General features: G+C 51.9%; 1 protein-coding gene across 1 annotated transcript; it reads left to right on the forward strand.

Moving 5' to 3' along the window:
* The first annotated feature begins 292 nt into the window (after positions 1–292).
* On the forward strand, positions 293–24,375 carry slc30a6 (solute carrier family 30 member 6). Its single transcript, XM_029175859.2, has 15 exons — positions 293–503; positions 1,138–1,184; positions 1,981–2,067; positions 5,202–5,286; positions 13,542–13,584; positions 13,827–13,892; positions 14,055–14,135; positions 15,381–15,416; positions 16,889–16,983; positions 19,131–19,179; positions 21,246–21,365; positions 21,612–21,714; positions 22,414–22,461; positions 22,592–22,660; positions 23,437–24,375. Exons 1-15 carry the CDS (start codon positions 320–322, stop codon positions 24,007–24,009), a joined length of 1,686 nt encoding a protein of 561 aa, XP_029031692.1. The 5' UTR covers positions 293–319; the 3' UTR covers positions 24,010–24,375.
* Positions 24,376–24,728: the final 353 nt, after the last annotated feature.

The following is a 24,728-nucleotide window of genomic DNA, read 5'->3' on the forward strand; positions in this document are numbered from 1 at the left end:
GAGATTAAAGAAATATAAGTATTTTCAATTTTAGATATTTTGATTGTTATATAAACTGATGTGTATGTGGTGTTATGAAAAGTGATCATTTACAAATGTTTGAGCTTCTCCAAATGTAGAAGCAGAACTCAGAACAGATGCTGAGACATTGGTGATTGTAATAACTAATAACAATATTAATTTAAGCATGGGTAAACAGTAAAGCTAAGCTATAGTATAGTATGCGGCAGTTTAGTATAAGCTAATACTTAAATTTTAAAAGATTGCGCATGCGCTGCGCCGTCAAATAGAATGGGCTTATGGGTACAGGAAGTTCAAGATGGCGATGGACGGAATGAAGTCCACGTCTTCGGGCTTGTCTTACCACAACGTCTGGGAGTTTTATCCCCGAAAGTTTGGACTGAAGCCCGACGTGGTGCCGTGCGGGGTGACCGAGCGGAAGGTGGGGCCGCTGGACAAACCTGACATGGTGTCGGTGGATGTGATTCACGTCAGCGATGCAGGTTGGTTATGCTAACGGCTAACAACAAGCATTCAGACGGGCGTCCTTGCTAACAGCTGGTTCAGAGGTACCAGAAGTTGATCATGTCCCCTAGCGTTCCTGCCACACAGACTCTGCAGCAGCGGCTGTAACCTAGGACGATCCTGGCGTTTGTCCAAACGATTAACGGTGTGCAGTTAAATGTGTCTTAGCACGTAGCTCTGCACTGTATAAGCATCAGCAGTGGTTTAGTAAATGCCGTCAGGAGTTAGAGCTAAATAAACGGTGTAAGCTGCAAAACCTTGAAATGAAATGAACAACGTGATGAGTAAAATTTACAATCATTGAATGATGTTGGATGATAGTTACAGCATCAGGTCTATTCAGGCATTACCAAGCCTCAGTGCTGCTTGTTTTCGATCTGTCGTATGAAGCAAGTCGTGTTTTAGGACTCTAGGTGCAGGACTGTGACTCTACAGCCTTTAATTCAGTTTATTATGTATTACAAGTGTTTTAAAATTGTATGTTTCCTTTGGGATTATCTCTTGTTGCATGTTTATTTCATACCTTCAGTCACTCTCACTCTGGTATCATCTCTGTTTTTAAGTTTATGTTGTGTATTGACAGTGACATTTGTTGTTTTGTTTTTTTGACAGATGTTCCAATGCACAGGAAGAAGCTTGAACATGACACGTATGTCTTGGTAAGTGGGCTCTCATTGGTAACTTTCACTTTGGGGCTTGATAAATGTTCACTGTGCACCTACAATAAGTCCAATTAATTTTGAGATAATACGTGTTGCATCATGTGTAGTCTGAGCAGAGGTTCTTGCCTCGTACAGGTGGCAGTTTTTGTCTGAATATATGTGTTTTATTGAAATTTGAAACAATTGTTGCTGTATTCTGTTTCAAGGTTATCAATGTGATCCTGCATCAAATATGCTGATTTTCTAAACACTTGTCAGATACAATGTGCATGTTTGGTCTTCCAAAACAAATGAAACAGCTGTTACTGTTCCAACACGTGTGGTGTGGACTGTATACGTTGAACATTTGTCTCCTGATGTACGTTATCTGAGCCTAATCTCTCATAACATCTAAGTAAGTATTGGTTTAGTGTTGGTTCCAGTCACTACGAAGCATCTGACTCTATTCTTCATGTGGGCGTATGACTACTGTGCCTGTTTAAAACAGTGCTCCCATGTCTCATATTAATCATTTTGAAGATTTTAATGGCATAAATATTGTTTTTTTGGCCCAATGAATTTACGGTGAATGTTATACCTCAACACACCGCTGGGTGGCGATGTAAACCAACCTTTGCCAAATTCCTTCTTTACAATGGAGACTTAATTACCCTGACGTGATTTATCTACACAGGAATATTGGAACTGCCAGTACATTTACTATTTTCTCTTATTCAGATAAAATTTTCTCCATTTGTTTCAATGAAATCTTGTTTGTATGTAATGTGATGACACATATGGTATAAACTTGCAGGGCACCATTCATCCATTCAGGAAGACGCACAAATCCATTTTTGGGAAATTGTTGCAGGAGTTCCAGCTGGTGGCCTCAGACCGACGGGTAAGTCTGTGTGGTCGAATGCAGAGCTTCAATGTTACAGATTGCTGCGACTCGCATTGTTTTTGTCCTAAAATTCAGTGTGATTTTTGTGTTTATCTCTGTTTCGTTTTTTGATTATGATCAGCTTAATCCTCCTGCTGATCATCGTCCAGACCGCTCCTTCATTTTACTGCATGCTTAGCGTCTGATGAATCCTCACTTTATAATCCCATTATGCTGTAAGCTGGTTTGATTCTGTGTCTCACGCAGATTCAAACCCAAACACCTCCTCTAATCTTGTTTTCTTAGTAGGCCACAGTGTTCTAGTGAAAGATGCAGGGATGAAGCCCTTAGAGCAAAATATCCTTAGGCGAGGTCCTCTTTGTCCGACCTATTGACCTCCTATCACGTTCCCAATGGATCCATTACTGCTTTGGTGGCGTTTGCAACCTGTTATCTTCTTGTTTATTACTGTCTGTTTTGATGGAGTTCGACTCTCCACATGTCTAAAAAGTACCAAATTTGTACGAACTATTTTTAAACTAAACTCATGAAGTTTCAGTCATCTTACTTTACTCAGAAAACCACAGTTTACCTAAAATGACTGCAGGTGAAATGTAAATGCCGTATACAGTCAACCAGAGCATCACCAAACCAACAGGTTGCCTGTATGAGACTGTGAATCAAGTCACAGCCTTTCTAATATCTGTTGTAGATACAGATACTGTACAGTTAAGTTGTGGGTAACTGTAAATCCCGGCATTAAATAGACGCTGCATGCCGGCACCACTCTTGCAGTCTGATGCCCTCTACATGTGCTGATTAGCATCTCTCTCACTACAGCACAACTTCATGCTGATGAATATGCAAATAAAGGTACTTGTGTTTCTGCAGGCTCTGATAAACATAAATTAAATATTCCACCTCACTTTTTGGGGGTTTGCTGTGTCAGCATTCTTTTACCATAATCCACTTTGAGCAAACACTGGCAGGGGGTCTTGCTCTTCCATAAAAGCCTGGATTGGATTACATGCTGTCGCACACGGCTTAGAGGCCAAATGTGCACAAAACCTGAGAAAGTTTGCGGACGTCTCCTCAGCGACTCGTTGCTTTACCTAATGCTTGGCTTTGTGGTAGTGTATCTTAGTTTAAGCAGTGTCAAACAGCCTTGTTAGTAAATGATGGCACATCGGGGCCATAGTGATTCCTGAGTACAGGGTCTCTGTAGTAGCTCACCGTGTTTGTAATCTTCTTTTGAGACAGAATGTCAAAAAGAAGACTTTGTTTTACTTTCATATGGGCTGATGAGCCTGAGCTGCGGAAACTGCAACGGGGACGTGAGTCTGTAGAGGAAGGACATGACTGGAGGAGAGGAGAGTGAAAGGAGCGACATCATCGTTGTTCTGTCGCTCTTCTCGTTAACAGGCCGCTTCCACAGATTCATTATGTAAGTAGGTTTATTTTGAGAGGAGAACGTTGTCCCCCGGAGACACGGAGTCCTGATGGATCCGATCTGTGTGGACAAAGAGCAGGAGGGGAGGTTTTGTGGTGCAATGGTCACCAGAGGTGAGTTTTGGCAGAAAGATGTGGGTTTGGTTTGAGAAACGAGCGCATGAACCCCCCAGCGCGTCCTTTTGGCCGTGTTGATATGAGTCATGCTTTGCTCACCATGATGACACACATTTGCCCGGCGCTGCCAGATGATGTAATAGGGCCTGGCATCGAGGGGCTCCTTAGTTAGTACAGTACCCGGTGACGGAGAAGCTGTCACTGCGGTGTCACATGTAACCTCAATACGCCGCCGCCACCGCCCACGGCCAGATGAGGGCAGCAGAGTGCCGGGCAGCAGCAACTCCTGGTGTGTGTGTGTGTGTGTGTGTGTGTGTGTGTGTGTGTGTGTGTGTGTGTGTGTGTGTGTGTGTGTGTGTGTGTGTGTGTGTGTGTGTGTGTGTGTGTGTGTGTGTGTGTGTGTGAGAGAGATAGAGAGAGAGCGAGAGATGGGGGTTGGGAATGTTTTGGGCCCAGCGCTGTCTCTCTGTTTGCACACACACACACACACACACACACCGTGGGTCTCCCATGCCTGTCGCTGGCTAGTGCTGTCACCAGACGCCCTAGTGCTGTCATAACACAACACACCACAGTAATTGTAGATTTCACAGCACTCTGCTCTCCGCAGCTCGGCATATGACTCCAACATGAAGTGACAGGCCAGCGCGTGCACACACACACACACACACACACACACACACACACTTGTTCTCTTGTTTCCCTTCCTCCTGACACACAAACACTCTCTCTCTCTCTGCTCAGGGGCCACGTCCTGCTTTATTTTTACACCACTAAAAAGTGACTGCGTCCCAGCAGGTGGCCGCCGCTCGGCTTATTCAACCGGCTGCTCGCTTCTACAGGGATCACATGTTCCTGATCCTTGTAATGAGGGAAGGCCATCTTCAGGCTTCATGTACCTCCCCACACATCTAGTTGGGCCGTCAGGGTAGATTTCACTACAGGGTTGGACTGGTTACTTCCTCTCTGAGCTCATCTGCTCCTTTTATCGAACTTCTTCAGGTTTTTTGTATTATTCATAAAGAAAGAGTCACAGCGTGTTTGGATAAAAGTGATGAGTGGAGCAGCTTTTTCTCAGCCGTTTTCAGTTCTCACATGCTCTGAGTGTGACCTTCCCCTGAGCCTGTATTCCTGTGATGAATTGATTCAGACTGTGAGGAACATGTTAGGCCACACAGCCAGGCTTTGTTCAGTCTGAGAATTTACCCAAATCCCCAGCAGAGCAGGTCGACCGCAGGGCAGGAAACCAGCCTCCGTCCAGCAGCTCCCAGTCAGTTTGTGGGTTTGGATTTGGATTAGACGGCGCTGGTCACCTGCCAGACTGTTTGCTTCAGGACTGACAGACGTTGGGGAAGCCCCGTTAAGAGAACGGCTGCAGAGGGAGGAATGAGGGCTAGTTGTCAGAGTCTTTAGCTCCTTTGGTGTGTGTGTGGGGCTTTGATGAGCAGTGTGGGGGAACAGTCCTTTAACACCGCGCTGTGATTATGTGAGGCTCTGCACTGTTCAGGTTCCACCAAACGGCAGAAAAGCCGGGCCTCGGCTTGAGCTGCTCCTCTAACACTTGTTCTGTTTGCTGTCGTTTTCAGTCGTGGAGGATCCTGCTGTTCGGGGCCCTCAACCTGCTATGTACCGGCTGTCTGCTGATGTGGTGCAGCTCCACCAACAGCATGGGTGAGCGTACACACACACAGACACAGGACGCTAGCCTGCAACAGCGCAGGCCTTCCTCTGCTCTCAGGAAACCCGCTGGTGCTGCTACACACAGGACGGTTCTGTCACGTGATGGGACGGTCCAGCACCAGCCAGGCAGACACGCTGTGTTGCTGGCTGATGGAATCTGATTTGGTCATGGACCCTGTTGTCAGCACCCTAACTGAACTATCTGCTCACATGTTGATCCTGCCACACATCGCCGGTGTCTTTGTTAGGAGCATTCACAGATCCGGTTCTGGTTCCACCCAGTGGGGGTCCAGTTGACGAGGAGTGTAAATGTTTAGAGGTGCAGTAGCAGCTGCAGCCTGGTCCTCCTGTCCTGCTCTGCATCACTGCAGCACACACAGTGGCATTGGGTGTCAGCAGACAGGAAGCACATAACTGTGGTATTGAACAAACGGGTGAAGGCGACACCGGTGTCGATACTTGGCCTGGAGGAGAGCAGCGGGAGCAGACCAGGAGTCCTCCCTGCCGTTCAAGCCTCCTCTGCTCAGAAGTCCAACTTCTCTCACTACTGTGTCCGTCCGGAGGGGACGTTGTTTAATTGGAGTCTTCATCTTGCTTGTAACTCCACTGTTCATTTTGCTTTTGTGAAGCTGGAGAAGAGCCTGAATTCTTCTCATCGCTCGTCACTGTGAACGTTGGTCACTTGAAACTGTTTGGTGAATGTGTATGTCCAACGCCTCCAGTGCATTTCAGCCCCGAGTTCAAATGAAGCGTAGCAGCCATGTGTAGATACCCCCCCCCCCCCCCCCCCCCCACCATTGTCTGCGGCGATCGCAGACAATGGTGCGTCCTCTCGTCGTACATTAATGGTGGAGATGTTGTTTTTCTTAACAGTTCTGTTGCAGATTTCTTGGTTTGTCAGCTTTAAATCACATTTACCCTCATTTGGTTGGAGCTGTAGGCAGAAAATGTGTACATCAGATGCCTCCAGTGCTTTTCTGTAGTTTAAATCAAGCATGAACTACACACACACACACACACACACACACACACACACACACACACACAGCTATATAACACAGTATTAGACTTGCAAAGAGTGGTCAAAGCAGTGTCCACACTCACACAGATGAAGGCGTGCGTGCGTGCGTGCGTGCGTGCGTGCGTGCGTGCGTGCGTGCGTGCGTGCGTGCGTGCGTGCGTGCGTGCGTGCGTGCGTGCGTGCGTGCGTGTCCCTACATACGTGCTGCTCTGGCCCCGTTAGCTTGTGACTAACGGCTTCAAAGACGCACGCACACGCTGCCCTATAGACTCCATGCATGCTGTCGCCTGGTTAACCCTTGCGTGACTGTAGTTGGTGGTAGTGTTAATGGGCCGTGGAGGTTGTAATGCGTTGTCACCTGGTTATGTGCGAGTGCGTAGCAGATGTGAAGGTTGAGTTCAGCATCTGTGATGTTGGGGCGTTGACCTTTGACCCCTCCAGAACACGCGCCAGCAGTTGCAGACAGGGTGCCCCATGCATAGTGTTGGACTGGATGACGCCTCTCCTGCTGCATCACTGCTCCCAGCCGCACACGCAGGTTGGCTTGTGTGGCGTTCAAGTGCTGTTTAAGCAAAGTTGTTGCACTGTTGCTGAAACCTAATCTAATGATGATCCTACAGAATGTGCTGTGTGCGTGTGGGGAGGTTGATCCGTGGATCAAATTGTGCAGTGGACAACTGGATCAGCTTTCAGTCTTTTCAAAGTAAACACCTCAGCTTTTTGTCCAACTGGGCCCAACTCGGACGGTAGCGGCACCGTTGTCTTTGCGTCCCTCGAACTCATCTCTCACACGTGTCATTTCTGTGTGTGCGCGTGTGTCCAGCTGCTCCACAGACGAACCCACGTGACGTAGGAAGATGCTAAATGCTCCTTTTAGCTCAGAGCCGGAGAAGGATGCTCAGCGTTGATAGTCAACCCAGCGTTTCTGTGGCGGCGTCAGCAGCAGCTCAGTGTTTGTGTTCATGTGTTTGTGTTTGTTTGTTTGTTTCTCATCCAGCAACGTTGGACTGTGCACATGTGAGGTGAACTGTGTGTGTTGTCCCCAGGCCCTCAGTGTTCCTGTATGTCAGAACACAGCTGGTGAAGCATCCCACGAGGCCTTCAGCGCAGCCCACACACTCCTAGCTGTGTGTGTGTGTGTGTGTGTGTGTGTGTGTGTGTGTGTGTGTGTGTGTGTGTGTGTGTGTGTGTGTGTGTGTGTTGGGGGAGCTCTAGCACCCTGATGATGTCTGTGGATCTGCTTCTGGGATCCCACCGTTTCAGCACCGTTGTTTGTTTTAGTGTCTAAATGATGAAGAGCTGGAGTCGAGTCTGGAACAACTCCCTGTTTGACTTTTCGCCTGAAAGCTGAGGAGCTGATTGATCATCGTGCGGCTGCACAGCTGAGGTCAGCAGAGGACCCTGGTCGTGCAGACTTGGTTTCATAAAGATGTTTTGTCTCAACAGATGATGTTACATTGATTCTTGTTGCTCAGCGCGGCCGGTTCCATGTCGCTGCCAGCTGCCTCTCAACTCCCACGTGGAGACGTGAAGTTCGTTTTACCTCCTAAATGGACGCGGCGTTTATCTGCACATCGACGTGTGTGGTAACCCTGTGAACATGCTCGATTTGACCCCCAACTAAGCAAACGGCGGCGTAACGCAGACCTGGGGTCAGTCGAACGCTGAACTTGAAACACGCTCGTGTTGTAGCACGTGTTTATTTGGGCTGTTGTTCTGGATACTCGCCTCTGTTCTCTGCCCGCGTGCCTGTGAGCAGCTCCAGTCTCCTGTTTCTGGTCCCGGATCGGCACCGGCAGCGTCTCCTCCCTTTACTGTCCCCGTCCCGTCTTGTGTTCCCTCCTCCCCCCGGGGTCGTCCTCACCGCAGCAGTTGAGGCGTTCGATAGAAGCTTTTAGTTTACATCTGCAGCAGAGAGCTGAGCCGACACCACGACCCGTGTGGGTTCTGGTTTCACTCTTTACCGGAACCAGTGACTCTAAGCTGCTGTTTGCTGTGGTTAGCACGTCAGCTCCTGGTTTTCTTTGAAGCCGAGCCTTGTCCTCGTCCCTCCTGACTCTGGTTTAACACCAGTAAAAGTCACACAACCAGTATGACTTTAACTGGGGTTAAAGTTAAGGTTTCTGTTACTTGCTGACGACCACACGGCAGCTTCTCTGCAGAACACATTAAATATTCATCCTCCTGCTCCTGTTTCCCTGCTCATCTCTCACCATCCTCACTTCCTTCCTTCCTTCCTTCCTTCCTTCCTTCCTACTTACTTCGTCCTAGCTTCCTACCCCCCATTTTTCTGCCTTTGTCTTTGTTCTTCCTGTTGTTTCTTCTCCTCCTTCGATCAATTCTGAAAAGGAGCTCGGGGCTCTTCGTCCCTCTCTCTTCTGGTAATCGACCTCTGGTCCTGTGGGGCCATGCGTTGATGTGCGTGTCTGTCATGTGTGTCATGTATATTTGTGTTCATGCTCATCTGTATGTATCATATTTTCCTGTGTTCCAGATGAGCAGCGTCTCGTCTGCTCTGTTATGGTGTTATGGTGTGTGTGTGTGCGTCTGTCTGTTATGGTGTGTGTGTTATGGTGTGTGTGTGTTATGGTGTGTGTGTGTGTGCGTCTGTCTGTTATGGTGTCGTCAGCCCAGCCATCGATCGGCTCCGGCCTGTTTCAGGGTCACGGTGATGTCAGCGTTTGTGTTATCGCTGCTGGATTTGTCTTGCGACCGCACCGATCCGCGCCGTGTTTCCGTCTAACAGCAGCTGAGGACAGAACGACACAGGATCATGTTTGTGAATGAACCTGGACGCTCTGTGGGTAGATGTGGAGCTCGTCTCCGGCACCAGCTGCCACAGGGTTGAAGGCAGTTTTTGCTTATAGTTGGTGGGAGGAAGCAGAGGCGTAATGGTGTGACTGGTGTGAACGCAGCTCAGACTGGTGAACATCTGAGCTGCTCCTTCTGTTAAAGGCGCTGAGGGAAGTAACGGACCGGCTCAGAACCGGACCAGAACCGGACCAGCCCCTACAGCCTCTGACGCCACCAACAGCAAGTGAATGGGCGTTTATGAAGGGTTCTGGCGGTTCTGGAGGCCCCAGGTTTGGGCCAGATAAAGTCCACACCTCTGGTTGGATCAACGTGAACGAGAGTCACGGGAAAGTTAAATGTTGGGCTTTATCCACACTTTGAGGCCGTCTGCGTCGCTCACACTCTGCTCCCGTCGGCCTTCCAACCAACTGTCTGTCACGCTCTCACTTCTTCACCTTCTCTCTGCTCGCCTGTCTGTCTGCGTGTCCATCATCCTGTCTACCTGCCTTCTCACCTCCCCGTGCCTCGATCTCATCCGTCCATCTGTCTTCCTCTTAGCCTCTTTTTCTCTCTCCCTGTCTGTCAATCTGTCGCTCGCCCTCAGGCCTCCTGACTGTCTGTCTCTCTCTCTCCCCGCTCGTCTGTCTCTCTCTCCCCGCTCGTCTGTCTCTCTCTCCCCACTCGTCTGTCTCTCTCTCTCTCTCTCTCTCCCGCTCGTCTGTCTCTCTCTCTCCCGCTCGTCTGTCTCTCTCTCTCCCGCTCGTCTGTCTCTCTCTCTCCCGCTCGTCTGTCTGTCTCTCTCTCTCTCCCGCTCGTCTGTCTGTCTGTCTGTCTCTCTCCCGCTCGTCTGTCTGTCTGTCTCTCTCCCGCTCGTCTGTCTGTCTCTCTCTCTCCCGCTCGTCTGTCTCTCTCTCTCTCTCCCCGCTCGTCTGTCTCTCTCTCTCTCTCTCCCGCTCGTCTGTCTGTCTCTCTCTCTCTCCCGCTCGTCTCTGTCTCTCTCTCTCTCCCGCTCGTCTGTCTGTCTGTCTGTCTCTCTCCGCTCGTCTGTCTGTCTCTCTCTCTCCCGCTCGTCTGTCTGTCTCTCTCTCTCCCGCTCGTCTGTCCTCTCTCTCTCCTCCCGCTGTCGTCTCTCTCTCTCCCGCTCGTCTGTCTGTCTCTCTCTCTCTCCCCGCTCGTCTGTCTCTGTCTCTCTCTCTCCCGCTCGTCTGTCTCTCTCTCTCCCGCTCGTCTGTCTCTCTCTCTCTCTCTCTCCCGCTCGTCTGTCTGTCTCTCTCTCTCTCTCCCGCTCGTCTGTCTGTCTCTCTCTCTCTCCCCGCTCGTCTGTCTCTCTCTCTCTCTCTCTCTCTCCCGCTCGTCTGTCTGTCTCTCTCTCTCCTGCTCGTCTGTCTGTCTCTCTCTCTCCCGCTCGTCTGTCTCTTTCTCTCTCTCCCGGCTCGTCTGTCTCTCTCTCTCTCTCTCCCGCTCGTCTGTCTCTCTCTCTCCCGCTCGTCTGTCTGTCTCTCTCTCTCTCCCGCTCGTCTGTCTGTCTCTCTCTCTCCCGCTCGTCTGTCTGTCTCTCTCTCTCCCGCGTCTGTCTGTCTCTCTCTCTCCCGCTCGTCTGTCTGTCTCTCTCTCTCCCGCTCGTCTGTCTGTCTCTCTCTCTCTCTCCCCGCTCGTCTGTCTGTCTCTCTCTCTCTCTCCCCGCTCGTCTGTCTCTCTCTCTCTCCCGCTCGTCTGTCTCTCTCTCTCTCCCCGCTCGTCTGTCTCTCTCTCTCTCTCCCGCTCGTCTGTCTCTCTCTCTCTCTCCCGCTCGTCTGTCTCTCTCTCTCTCTCCCCGCTCGTCTGTCTCTCTCCCCGCTGGTCTCTCTCTCTCTCCCGCTCGTCTCTCTCTCTCTCTCTCTCTCTCTCTCTCCCTGCTCGTCTGTCTGTCTGTCTCTCTCCCGCTCGTCTGTCTCTCTCTCTCTCTCCCCGCTCGTCTGTCTCTCTCTCTCTCTCCCCGCTCGTCTGTCTCTCTCTCTCTCCCCGCTCGTCTGTCTCTCTCTCTCTCCCCGCTCGTCTGTCTCTCTCTCTCTCTCCCCGCTCGTCTCTCTCTCTCTCTCTCCCGCTCGTCTGTCTCTCTCTCTCCCCGCTCGTCTGTCTCTCTCTCTCTCTCCCCGCTCGTCTGTCTCTCTCCCTCTCTCCGGCTCGTCTGTCTCTCTCCCCCTCTCGCTCGTCTGTCTCTCTCCCCGCTGGTCTGTCTCTCGCCCCGCTGGTCTGTCTCTCTCTCTCTCTCTCTCCGACTCGTCTGTCTCTCTCTCTCTCTCTCCGCCTCGTCTGTCTCTCTCTCTCTCTCTCCGACTCGTCTGTCTCTCTCTCCCCGCTCGTCTGTCTCTCTCTCCCCGCTCGTCTGTCTCTCCCCGCTCGTCTCTCTCTCCCCGCTCGTCTGTCTGTCTCTCTCTCTCTCTCCCCGCTCGTCTGTCTCTCTCCCTCTCTCTCTCCCCGCTCGTCTGTCTGTCTCTCTCTCTCTCTCCCCGCTCGTCTGTCTCTCTCTCTCTCTCCCCGCTCGTCTCTTCTCTCTTCTCTCCCGCCGGTCTCTCTCTCTCTCTCTCCCCGCTCGTCTGTCTGTCTCTCTCTCTCTCTCTCCCGCTCGTCTGTCTCTCTCTCTCTCTCTCTCTCTCTCCCGCTCGTCTGTCTCTCTCTCTCTCTCTCTCCCGCTCGTCTGTCTCTCTCTCTCTCTCTCCCGCGTCTGTCTCTCTCTCTCTCTCTCTCCCGCTCGTCTGTCTCTCTCTCTCTCTCTCTCCCGCTCGTCTGTCTCTCTCTCTCTCCCGCTCGTCTGTCTCTCTCTCTCTCTCTCCCGCTCGTCTGTCTCTCTCTCTCTCTCCCGCTCGTCTGTCTCTCTCTCTCTCTCCCGCTCGTCTGTCTCTCTCTCTCTCCCCGCTCGTCTGTCTCTCTCTCTCTCCCGCTCGTCTGTCTCTCTCTCTCTCTCCCGCTCGTCTGTCTCTCTCTCTCCCGCTCGTCTGTCTCTCTCTCCCACTCGTCTGTCTCTCTCTCTCCCCACTCGTCTGTCTCTCTCTCTCTCTCTCTCCCCGCTCGTCTGTCTCTCTCTCCCCGCTCGTCTGTCTCTCTCTCTCCCCGCTCGTCTGTCTCTCTCTCTCCCCGCTCGTCTGTCTCTCTCTCCCCGCTCGTCTGTCTCTCTCTCTCTCTCTCTCCCGCTCGTCTGTCTCTCTCTCTCTCTCTCCCGCTCGTCTGTCTCTCTCTCCCCGCTCGTCTGTCTCTCTCTCCCTCTCCGGCTCGTCTGTCTCTCTCCCCGCTGGTCTGTCTCTCGCCCCGCTGGTCTGTCTCTCTCTCTCTCTCTCTCTCCGACTCGTCTGTCTCTCTCTCTCTCTCTCTCTCCGACTCGTCTGTCTCTCTCTCCCCGCTCGTCTGTCTCTCTCTCCCCGCTCGTCTGTCTCTCTCTCCCCGCTCGTCTGTCTCTCTCTCTCCCCGCTCGTCTGTCTTGATCTCTCTCTCTCTCTCCCCGTCGTCTGTCTGTCTCTCTCTCATCATCTCCCGCTCGTCTGCTCTTCTCTCACCCTACGGCTCGTCTTGTCTCTCTCCCCGCTGGTCTGTCTCCGCCCCGCTGGGTCTGTCTCTCTCTATCCTCTCTCCGACTCGTCTGTCTCTCTCTCTCTCTCTCTCCGACTCGTCTGTCTCTCTCTCCCCGCTCGTCTGTCTCTCTCTCCCCGCTCGTCTGTCTCTCTCTCCCCGCTCGTCTGTCTCTCTCTCCCCGCTCGTCTGTCTCTCTCTCCCCGCTCGTCTGTCTCTCTCTCCCCGCTCGTCTGTCTGTCTCTCTCTCTCTCTCTCTCTCTCCCCGCTCGTCTGTCTGTCTCTCTCCCCGCTCGTCTGTCTGTCTCTCTCTCTCTCCCCCCGCTCGTCTGTCTGTCTGTCTCTCTCCCGCTCGTCTGTCTCTCTCTCTCCCCGCTCGTCTGTCTCTCTCTCTCTCTCCAGTTCGTCTGTCTCTGCGGCTCTCTGTCAGGATTACATGGCATCAGGTTGGCCAACATGGACTCCAGTGGTGGGGAAACAAAATGTTCCTCTCGGCACAAAGCTGCTCTAATCCGCTCTCCTCATCCCCCACAGCAGAGCCTGATTACAGAAAGCTGGTTGACGGGCATTAAGACGGGCAGAAATACGGAGCGATGACAGACAGTCAAGTTGTGGGCCAGTATTTAAGACATGTTAGTTGGGATCTGGCTGTAGCTAATGGGTTAACTGCCTCATTAGTTTATTGGCTTGTCGTCAGATCAAGTGTGGGGCCTGCACCTTTAAGACTCACTGGCTCCTCAGCTCATTGGACCACGGGTCCCGACTGGACCTGTCAGTCATCCAGAAACCAGGAAGTAAAAGATGATTCCTGAATGAACAGAATCACGAACTGCCATTAATGTGTTTTAGTGCCACAGGCTGTTCCACTAATGATTTCATCTGCTTTCAGCCTTGACTGCCTACACGTACGTCACCATCTTCGACCTCTTTAGGTGAGTGTGGGATTCCATCACTTGTCAGCATCTCAAAGGCCCGGTTCTAAACCAGGCCTTGCCTTTTTGCTTGCTTTAGTTTAGTTTTCCAGTGTGACGCCTGCTCACCTGTGAATTGAAGCTTGTGATTTTAGTGAACGACGTGAACTCCAGTCGACCTCTGCTCATGTGCCTTTCCTGTCTGTGTCCTCCATCCCTCTGTCACTCTTGCTTTCCTGCCCCCGCCTTCCTGTGACCTGCAGTTTGATCACCTGTCTCATCAGTTCCTGGGTGAGCATGAAGAAGGCCAGTCAGGTCTACACGTTCGGGTGAGTTCACCTGTGGTCTCTACGAGCTCCTCCCTCCTGGGGGAGGTGGCCTCAGTGATGTCTACGGCCCAGTTTGCCCACTTCACCCAGTCGAGCAGCTTAGCGTTGGACTGGTCTCCACCGTCCCGGTGCTGATGCTGCTGTCTTCTTGTCCGTCTCCAGGTTTGAGCGCCTGGAGGTTCTGGCTGTTTTTGCCTCCACTGTTCTGGTCCAGCTGGGAGCCTTGTTCATCCTGAAGGAGAGGTGTGTGCGCGTCTGTTACCACTACACGCGTGTAGTTCTTGGTCACACTCAGCATTTTGGGATCCTTCCTCTGTTTGTGTCTCAGTCCGTCTGTCTCTCTCAATTAAAATTACAATTATTTTCTTTGCATGACTCAGTGCAACTACAGAATTGATATTTCCAAAGCAATATACAAAACACTTCCAATTGTCTTTTCTTTTGTCTTTTGTTTCCCCTATTATTAACGTCACTACATCACTTAGCTCCACACAGGGAGCATGTTTTTCTGTCTGAGCCTCAGTTTATCATCCAAACATTTGGGAAATGCAATAATTGGACTCCTGGAAGGTTTGGTGACATCCAGCCTCAACTACCCTTTACTTCAAAGGTACTTTGTGAATTGATGGATTTAATTGTTAACTTGTAATAAACTTCCCCCAGCTCTCTAGTTTTTAGTGAAATTTTATTCTGTCGTAAGTGTTTTCACACTGGGTCAAAGGAAAAGTGGACGGTGGACGTGTAAACACAAAGTGAAGCCAAATGTTAACCGTTAAGATGCAGCCAGCATTTGTGTGTGTGGTGCACGAGAGCGTGCATGTGTGTCTGGCATGATGCTGTGTCCTGCCATCTGTGAGCGCAGCGGTGCCTTAAAGGGATGCGCTCAGAATTAGACTTAAAGGGGAGGATCAGGTTATTAATGCTAATGTTTAGGGCTGAAGCTCGCACACGCGCACACACACACACACACACACACACACACACACACACACACACACACAGCTGCAGGCGGTGTGTGGGGTTGTTTAGCGGTCAGCTCTCAGGGAAGGGAGGGCGACGTCTCCAGATTGAACACAAACGTGTTCGTGTTGCCTTTTATTCTGGCTAACGTCAGGATGCGGTGGGAGAGAGACCGAGGAGGGTCATCATGATCTGCTGTGTTTGGAGCAGAGGCCCAGTGGATCCACAGGGTCATGCTCAGCTGGTGACCTGTTCTCCGTCCCTGTAGCAGCGATAGCGAGGCTCTTCCCCACTCAAACACAGTCACACTGCAATATTGCGAAATCAGCTCTTTTTTAAAATTCCTCTTTTTAAATGTGGATTTCCAGCCACATTCTGCTTCCTTTTCTATTTTTGCTTGTAAGAGTTGAGTTTCTCAGGTGAAGTTTAGCTCCTCTGACCTGACTGAAGCTGCACTGGTGAAGCAGCAGATTCAACCATGGGTCCAGCTGAGCTGGAGCCAGTAACTCTGTGTCTCTGTTTTCCTAGTGTCGAGCGCTTCATGGAGCAGCCAGAGGTCCATACGTAAGTAACACACACCACACAGGGCTGTGGGGGGTCTCTGGGAGGGACTCTGTGGAGTCTTTGGGTGGACTGTAGGGTCTCTGGGGACTCTGTAAGGAGACTGTTTGGTCTCTGGGGGGTTTCTGGGCATACTCTGGGGTCTCTGGGGGTATTCTGGAGACTCTGGGGAGACTGTTGGGTCTCTGGGGGTCTCTAGGGGGACTGGGGGGACTCTGGAGACTCTGGGGAGACTGTTGGGTCTCTCGGGGTCTCTATGGGGACTGGGGGCACTCTGGAGACTCTGGGGAGACTGTTGGGTCTCTGGGGGGTTTCTGGGCATACTCTGGGGTCTCTGGGGGGATTCTGGAGACTCTGGGGAGACTGTTTGGTCTCTGAGGGTCTCTAGGTGGGCTCGGGGCACTCTGGCGACTCTGGGGAGACTGTTGGGTCTCTGGGGGGACTGTGGAGACTCTGGGGAGACTGTTGGGTCTCTGGGGGGACTGTGGAGACTCTGGGGAGACTGTTGGGTCTCTGGGGGTCTCTAGGGGGACTGGGGGCACTCTGGAGACTCTGGGGAGACTGTTGGGTCTCTGGGGGGTTTCTGGGCATACTCTGGGGTCTCTGGGGGGATTCTGGAGACTCTGGGGAGACTGTTTGGTCTCTGAGGGTCTCTAGGTGGGCTCAGGGCACTCTGGCGACTCTGGGGAGACTGTTGGGTCTCTGGGGGGACTGTGGAGACTCTGGGGAGACTGTTGGGTCTCTGGGGGGACTCTGGAGACTGTGGGGAGACTGTTGGGTCTCTGGGGGTCTCTAGGGGCACTGGGGGCACTCTGGAGACTCTGGGGAGACTGTTGGGTCTCTGGGGGTCTCTAGGGGGACTGGGGGCACTCTGGAGACTCTGGGGAGACTGTTGGGTCTCTGGGGGGTTTCTGGGCATACTCTAGGGTCTCTGGGGGGATTCTGGAGACTCTGGGGAGACTGTTTGGTCTCTGGGGGTCTCTAGGGGGACTAGGGGCACTCTGGAGACTCTGGGGAGACTGTTGGGGGTCTCTAGGGGGACTGCGGGCACCCTGGAGACTCTGGGGACACTGTTGGGTCTCTGGGGGTCTCTAGGGGGACTGGGGGCACTCTGGAGACTCTGGGTAGACTGTTGGTTCTCTGGGGGGTTTCTGGGCATTCTCTGGGGGACTGGGGGGGGGGACTCTGGGCAGACTGTGGGTTCACCTCCCACTCATGGTTTGGACTTAAGACAACGTCACACACCTGCAGGAGTCTGTCTGTAGGGGCAGCTTTCACACATCTGTATCATGCATCTGTTGGTCGCTAGGGAGGATACAGGATGATTTGTACACAGCACATTCAGGAACAAGTTCCCTTTCTGACCACTGACTACAGCTGCACATATTGACTGATTAATGACCTTCTTAGTCTTTGTTAGCGATGTGCAGCGTTTATAACGTTCAACTGGATGTTTGCGTGTCGCTTTCCTGCAGCGGTCGCCTGCTGGTCGGGACGTTCGTGGCTCTGTTCTTCAACCTGCTGACCCTGATGTCTGTCAGGAACAAGCCCTTCGCCTACGTCTCAGAAGGTACGGTCTCCAGCCCCCGCTGCTGTTTCAGACAGGGATTTAGTGATGGCTGTGTAGTTTGGTTTCTCCTCTGGTGGCGTAATCCTCACCCTCACTGGGGAACAGGGACAATTCGGCTTTTGTTTTATTTTGGAGGATTATTGGAGTAAAATGAAACATTTGCTGACAGTTTGTCAGTAGATAAGTGGTAAACAGCAGCAGTGGCTCAGAGCTTAGTCCTCCTAAGTGAAGAACTCAGTAAGGTTATTTGAAATTTCAAGGATTATTTTTGGGGAGTTTTGGCAGCACACAGGGGAATCAAACACCACATGACAGTAGACGTGCATCGCTGATTACGGACCTGTTTTTGGTGGTAAATGTACTGAACGAGCAGATCCAGCTGCTCCTTTGTGGGTCACTAGCATCACTCTGCTACAAACAAATGCGAAGAGCTGTGACTCAGCGTCCTCATCCGGGTGAACCCGTTGGCAGCTTCATGCTCGGCTCATGCTCCACACACTTCCCTCTAATGGAAGGTCAAATAAAACATGAAACGTATGATGTGAAAACCACAGGTTCTCCCTCCTGTGTCCTTCCCTCCTTCTTTCCTTCTCTCCTTCCCTCGTTCCCTCCTTCCTCTCCTCTCGCTGACTCACTGCATGAACAGGCTAGTGATGAATAAGGTCAGTGTGTTTGTGTGTGTTGTCAGCTGTCTGCTCTTGCGTTCGGAGCAGTCTCAACATCACTTAACATCTGACATTTTGGAATAGGAGGGGGAGAAAAGCACACACAGAACAGGCACTCAGCGTCAACGGAACGCACAACGTCCCCGGCTTATTACACACCCACACTCCCTCTCTGATGGAGCGAGACTAAAAGTGCATTACACAACCATGTTCCAGACAGAAGTAATGTAGAGCCAGGGGCCGTGCAGGCAGGGAGACGTGCCAACACACACGCACACGCACACGCACACACTCACACTCATTCTTGCACACGCACACACTCACACTCATTCTTACACACACACACACACACACACATTCTCACACACACACGCACACACTCATTCTCACGCGCACACACACACGCACACATGCTCGCGTGCACACACACGCACACACACACTCATTCTCTCGCACACGCACACACACACACACACTCATTCTCTCGCACACGCACACACACACACACACACGCGCACGCACTCATTCTCACGCACACGCACTCATTCTCGCGCGCGCAAACACACATGCACAAGCTTACGCACACACACTCATTTGCATGCACACACACGCGCACTCATTCTCACGCACACACACACAAGCAGACACACACGCACTCATTCACACTCATTTGCACACACACGCACTCATTCTCACACACACACTCATTCTCACGCACACACAGACACACACGCACTCATTCACACTCATTTGCACACACACACTCATTCACTCACACACAGATCATAAATAAGCCACTTCATTAAAATGTTTGTTTAGACTGACTCACCCTGCTAGCACCCACCCCCCCCACCCCACCCCCACACGCTCAGAGCTGAGCAGCATGGGTTGTGAGGCGCCTTTGACCCGGCGCCGGGCCTCCGGGCCTTGCGGTGTCGTCACACATTAAAGGTGGGCCGGTGCAGTGGAGCGCGAGCGCTGATCTGTTTTTAAATGTGAGGGAGCGATCGGCAGCGGCCGCGCCTCTCAGCGGGGGGCCGCTCTCTGCTCCTCCTCCATTTAAAGGATTTCTGGGAGATGTGTTCACTGAAACACTAATTAACATCGTAATCCAGACGTCCGCTGCAATGAAACATGTGAAACATCAGTCTTAATATTTAATGGTGCATTAAAGCAGAACACGCTTTTGGTTTTCTCCTGTTCAGCTGTCAGACGTTGAAGGCTTCTCCTGTGCACCTGCTACAGGAGGTGGCGCCAGCATCGCTCCCTGCTCCAAGTCAGGTCACAGACGTGAATGACAATGAAAAACCAAAGCTCGGTTCAGATTGTACATGTCTTTGCTGAGGTCGTTTCCAGCACATCTCTGGTCTCCGGTTCTGGAGGCTGCTTGAGGCCGTCTGGAGGAACCTGCTGGTTTTTTGGTTGAGCTCCTCCTGGATGTGTTGCTGCTCCACTCAGCTCTTCTTCTTTTTCTCTCTGCAGCCGCCAGCAGCAGTTGGCTTCAGGAGCACGTGGCAGATCTGAGCCGAAGGTAAAAACACGCTCTCATCTTTCCTCTCTTTTCCTGTTCTCCTCCTTCATCAGCAGCTCAGGTGGAAACAGGAAGGATCCGCTTACTCCGACTCAACACATACACTCACGTATCAGTGCTTAAACTGCAGGTCTGTGTCCAGGTGTGTAAACTGACAGACAGACCCAGCTCAGGCTGAGGTCAAAGGTCAGCGAGGGATGGTGCTGGGAAGTCATCTGTCTGTCCTGTCCCCGACGTCAGGCCTCTGGGGACACGAACGGGAGCTTGATCCATAAATCACTGATAAACTCGGTGGCGTTTAGTCTCTACGTGGCTCTTGATTATATCACACACTCACTGGGGCAGACCCTTGCCTCTAAAGCAGACGGATGCTCAGTGTCGACACTTGTAATGAATATTACACCACGCTGTGGATTCCCACATGCAGACGGGATGAGGTATATGATGTATATACACACACAGCTCAGGCGGGGGGGTGACTCGTGGCGACAGCCTGGAGGCTTGTGCAGCAGAGCTGAGCTGTGATTGGCTGCGAGGGCAGAAGTGAACAGGACGTCCTAGCCTAGTTTCCACTCTTTGAATCTGTGCGTAAGAGATGTTGTGTGTGTCTTCATACGGGTTCTGTGTGTGTCACTGTGTTGTAACAGCCTGTCCCCACTTAACCTCTGCAGGGTCTGGGGGCCAACGGGGTTATATAAAGCCTGCTGCTCCGTTGGCCTCACCAGCCGCAGCTCAGTGAGGGAGAAGAGAAACGCAAAGGTTCTCCTTCAAATCATTGGAGCTTTTCAGACGGTTTAAAGCGTCCCATGTTCGACTGCTGCTGATCTGTACGTGAGTCCAGGCTCCGTTTCACTAGGTCAGTGTGGCTCACGCTGCCTCTGTGTGTCACTGTGTCCTGTCTGAAGCAGCTTCAGCTCTAGAGACAGCAGCTCCTCACATGCTGACACAGAACCGTACACTCACCGGTTTTACTTCTTTTGTGTTTTAAGATGTGATCAAGTGTTTTACGCGTCAGGGCAGTGTTTGTTCTCTGCTCTAAGCTCTCGCTCTCTGCTGTGTTGGGATTAACACACAAACACAAGGTCACATGTCAAATTATATCAATGCATCACTGGGGATTATGGCATCGCTGGAATTATCAATCTCATCCTGAACTCTGTGTTTTAACGTTTGCTCACGGCCTTTGGTCCTTTTGCGCTTTGTCATCAGCTGATTGAGTGAGGTCCTGGGACCCATTGGCCTGAATGTTGTGACTCGCTTTTCGGACTCGGACTGACTCAGTGAGTTCGATAGTGAGTCCGGGGAGAGAGCTGCTGCTGGATCAGTCCCTGCGCTTCACTTTAACTCGACTCTGTGAGACGAGCAGCGCATCGACCTCCCGGCTCAGAGCTCAGGCTTTCCACAGATTGGAAATTCAATATGACGCGCGGCGTGTGGCGGGTCGGCCTGTAGATTCATCCATTGACCTGTTAATCGCTTCCAAAAGCCAGGGTTGCTGTGTTGCCCACAGCGAGCAGGGTCTTTGAGCTGAATGGGTTTGATCACGTTTTAACTAAGCTGTGCCTTAGATTAAAGGTTTTCCCACTGGTTCTGAGTTCTTTACTGTTGTGAAAGGCGCGGTCGTCCCGACCTCATGGGTCCGTCTGCGTCGTCATGGATGATGATGCTGTGTTTCCTGGTTAATGGCCATGTGCTGCTCAACAGGCTGTGCAACACTCTCCATGGATTTAATTATTATTCCGTTCATCCTTCAGTGTTCATGTCGGACCGCGGCAGGTTTCACTGCTTTCCAGCTTCAGGACGGCGAAGCATTATCGTCGCTGGAGCTGCTGCTTCAGTCCAACAGGACATGAAACCAACAGCAATGATCTCATTAACTCCATTTCAGGTCCCTTTAAGTCCATTATAACGCTGTGACAGGCTTCAAAGGCCTGATCCCAGGCAGAGCAGCACCGCAGCTTCATCACAACCTTCACAGATCACACTATTCAATGAACGTTACTATTTCCATGTCCGGAGCTGATTCATGGGTCGACCCCTGATCCGCTGTCTGTCGTGTGTTTCAGTCTGTGCGGCCTCGTTCCAGGGCTCAGCAGCATCCTGCTGCCTCGGATGAACCCGTTCTTCCTCATCAACGTGGCGGGAGCTCTGTCCCTCTGCATCACCTACATGCTCATAGAAATCAAGTAAGAAGCTCTTTGTCTGGTTTCAATCATGAGATGCACTTTGACTTAGAGACTGAGGGTCCCAGCTCGTTCCTGTCTTTGAATCTGACAAAGCACCAGGATCCTTTTTAGCTGATCTGGAGCTGTTGATCAGATTTAGTTATCTTCTTCAGATTTTGGTCCCACATGGAGGCAATAGCTTGTATTTCCTCTGTGATGGAGACAGTTAAGGCCTCGTCTTCACCATAACGCCTGCTTTCTGTCCAGTAACTATAACGCGGTGGACACAGCGTCAGCAGTCGCCATCGCCCTCATGACGTTTGGCACCATGTACCCCATGAGCGTCTACAGCGGCAAAGTCCTGCTGCAGGTACAGACATGCAGACGCACACAGACACACACATACATGCAGGCACACACGCAGATACGCAAACATGCACGCAGACACACACACACACACACATGCGGACGCACACAGACGCAAACAGACACATACATGCACGCAGACACACACACACACACACACATGCGGACGCACACAAACGCAAACAGACACATACATGCAGGCACACACGCAGACACGCAAACATGCACACAGACGAGCATGCAGACACACACACACACACACACACACACACACACACACACACACACACACACACACACATACATACATACATACATGCAGACGCAAACAGACACACACATACATGCAGGCACACACGCAGACGCACACACACGCAGACACACACACACATACATACATGCAGGCGCAGACACACATACATGCAGGCACACACACAGACGCACACACATGCACACAGACGAGCATGCAGACACACACACACACACACACACACATACATGCAGGCACACACACGCCTCCACACAGACGCACACACGCAAGCACGCACGCAGATCTACAGACGAGCACGCAAACACACACACACAGACACACACATACATGCAGGCGCGCACACGCATGCACACAGACGCGCGCACACAGACGCGCGCACACACGCAAATACGCACAGACTGAAGCGTTCACTGCGTCCTCCCTCTGTTGCAGACCACACCCTCACACGTCATTGGCCAGTTGGACAAACTTCTCAGAGAGGTGAGTCACATCCAGAGGTTTAAATCAATACTTTACTTTCATTTGTATGAATCAAATTCTCTTCATTAAGAGGCCTTTAAACAGAATCATCCTTCAGGTTAAATGTTCCTCAACCTTTTGTGTCCAACAGGTTTCGACTCTGGACGGAGTCCTAGAAGTTCGTAACGAGCACTTCTGGACCGTGGGTTTTGGATCTCTGGTACGTTAGCAGAACCACTGGTTTCTCCTCAGCTGATTTGAGCTCGACGTAACGACACAAACTGCATTCATGCGGTTTGGTCGCCCACGCCTCTCACAGCCTCCTTCTTTACGCTCGCTCCCTCCTTCCTCGTCCTCCAACGATGTGCATGGACGCGTTCACAGGAACAGAAGCTGAAGCGGAGCTCTGGGTCCAGCCCCTGCGTCCCCCTCCCCAGCTCCACCCAGGGTGGACTGTAAATGTGAGGAATAACCAACTGCTTGGCTTGAACTGCCTCAACAGTGGCTCAGCCTTCAGCAGCAGTGGGAGCAGGCGGACGCTGATGAAGCCCCTCCGTGCTCCGACTCTCCGATGCTTTCACGGTCGAAGCCTGTTTACAGGATCTGTTTCACTGGAGCAGAACCGTGGCCTCCTCTGTTTCCGTTTTGTTTGTGCTGGCGCTGATGTCGCTTACACAACTGTTGGTCGTTGGCCCGCTGCTAACAGAGCATCTGTCCAAACTGATTTGACCCCCTCACTGCACCCGTGGCCCGCGGGGACGCGCTCAGAGAGACTCCAGCCGAGGGTTTAGCTGAATGTTTTGAGGTCAGGCCGCTGAGGTGAGCTGTGCAGTGAGAGTCCGAGTCCTTTTCACGTTCAGTTAACCTGCTCTGGGCCTAATTTAGCCTGAAGGAGGCGCAGTAGCTGCATAATGCTCCTCCACGTACCGGCACTGATCCGTGGGTGAACACATCACATTCATTTGCTTTCTCTCCCTCTGGACCTTTTCGTTTCAGGCTGGCTCCGCCCACGTCCGTATCCGCCGTGATGCCAATGAGCAGCTGGTTCTGGCCCACGTCACCAACCGGCTGCTGCCCCTCATCTCCACGCTGACGGTTCAGATCTTTAAGGACGACTGGACCAGACCTCTCCTCGCTGGGGCCCTGACCTCCTCCCCGTCGTCCGCCCCCCCTCTGGCTGCTGCTGAGAGCTACGCCCCTCTCTCCTCCTCTTCTCTGCCTCCTCTGCTGTTGTCCTCGGCAGCAGAGCTGGACCCTCTGACCTCCACGCCCTCCAAACCCAGCAGCCCTCCTCCTGAGTTCTCTTTCGACACACCTGGGAGGAACGTGCCGCCGGTGTTCCTTCCTGCCCCCGGGCAGCAGGCTCCCAGGCCCTACGGAGGCCTGGGCCTGGCCTACGGAGCTGCCTACCCGGGGATGCTGGGTCAGGGCCTGGCACGGACCAGCGGTGGGACGGGGTTTGGGGTCGCAGCCTCTCACAGTTACAGAACTGCCTTGGGGGGGTCGATGGCACCCCTTCGGTTTGGAACCAGCAACCCTTTACCTCCACAGTCTCAGTACAGACAGTAGCAGCCCTGACTGCGCCGTCTGTGATGATGGTGGAGCTGCTTGTTGAGCAGAGACCTTGTATTTATTCCTTTGACAGTGGGACCAAGACGTGAACCAGAACCAGTGGTTGGAGGCTGATGGAGTAGTTCCATACGCAGAGCGTTACTGTTTTGACTTTGTCTTTTATAGCCTGATTTTTTTATTTTTTCTTTCTGATGCATATCGCAAACCATCAGTGTGTCGTGGAGCCAACAGCTTCCACCTGTGGTGACCTGCTGACAACTTCTTATAAGTCTGTTCTCTTCTGTTCTTGCTCCGTAACGTTTCTTTATGTCTGAGTAGATATGTGACTCAACTTTTATTAAAAGGAGCATTTCTCCATGGTGATTGATGGGTTTTCAGGTTTATGCTGCTTTCTGTATTTGACAGATTCCATGCATTCCACTGAGCTGGAACATGGACCAACATCTACAAAAGAAAAGTTCTCCATGAACAAAATGTTGTTGGTTTGGTCTTTGTCTATGTCTCCAGAGGATAAACCCTCAGTTCTTCTGTAGCTCGTGTTGTCACTGTGGAACTGCTTCTCTTCGCTCGGCCGCCCCGCTGCCCTTCGAGGCTCCTCCTCGTCTCATCCTGATGTAACCTGGTGCATCGATGCTCTACTCCACGACGGACACAGGTAACACAGCCCAGGACCGACTACAGCAGGTCCGCTGCAAGCTGCCTCCCGCCCACCCAGA

The sequence above is a fragment of the Betta splendens genome, chromosome 15, assembly GCF_900634795.4.
Source record: "Betta splendens chromosome 15, fBetSpl5.4, whole genome shotgun sequence".
NCBI classification, from domain to species: Eukaryota; Metazoa; Chordata; class Actinopteri; order Anabantiformes; family Osphronemidae; genus Betta; species Betta splendens.

Coding starts and splice junctions, on each gene's coding strand:
- slc30a6 (XM_029175859.2), top strand. CDS start 320: ATGGCGATGGACGGAATGAAGTCCACGTCTTCGGGCTTGTCTTACCAC. Junction 5,287..13,541: donor CAGCTCCACCAACAGCATGG/GTGAGCGTACAC, acceptor ATCTGCTTTCAG/CCTTGACTGCCTACACGTAC. Junction 21,715..22,413: donor GCGGCAAAGTCCTGCTGCAG/GTACAGACATGC, acceptor CCTCTGTTGCAG/ACCACACCCTCACACGTCAT.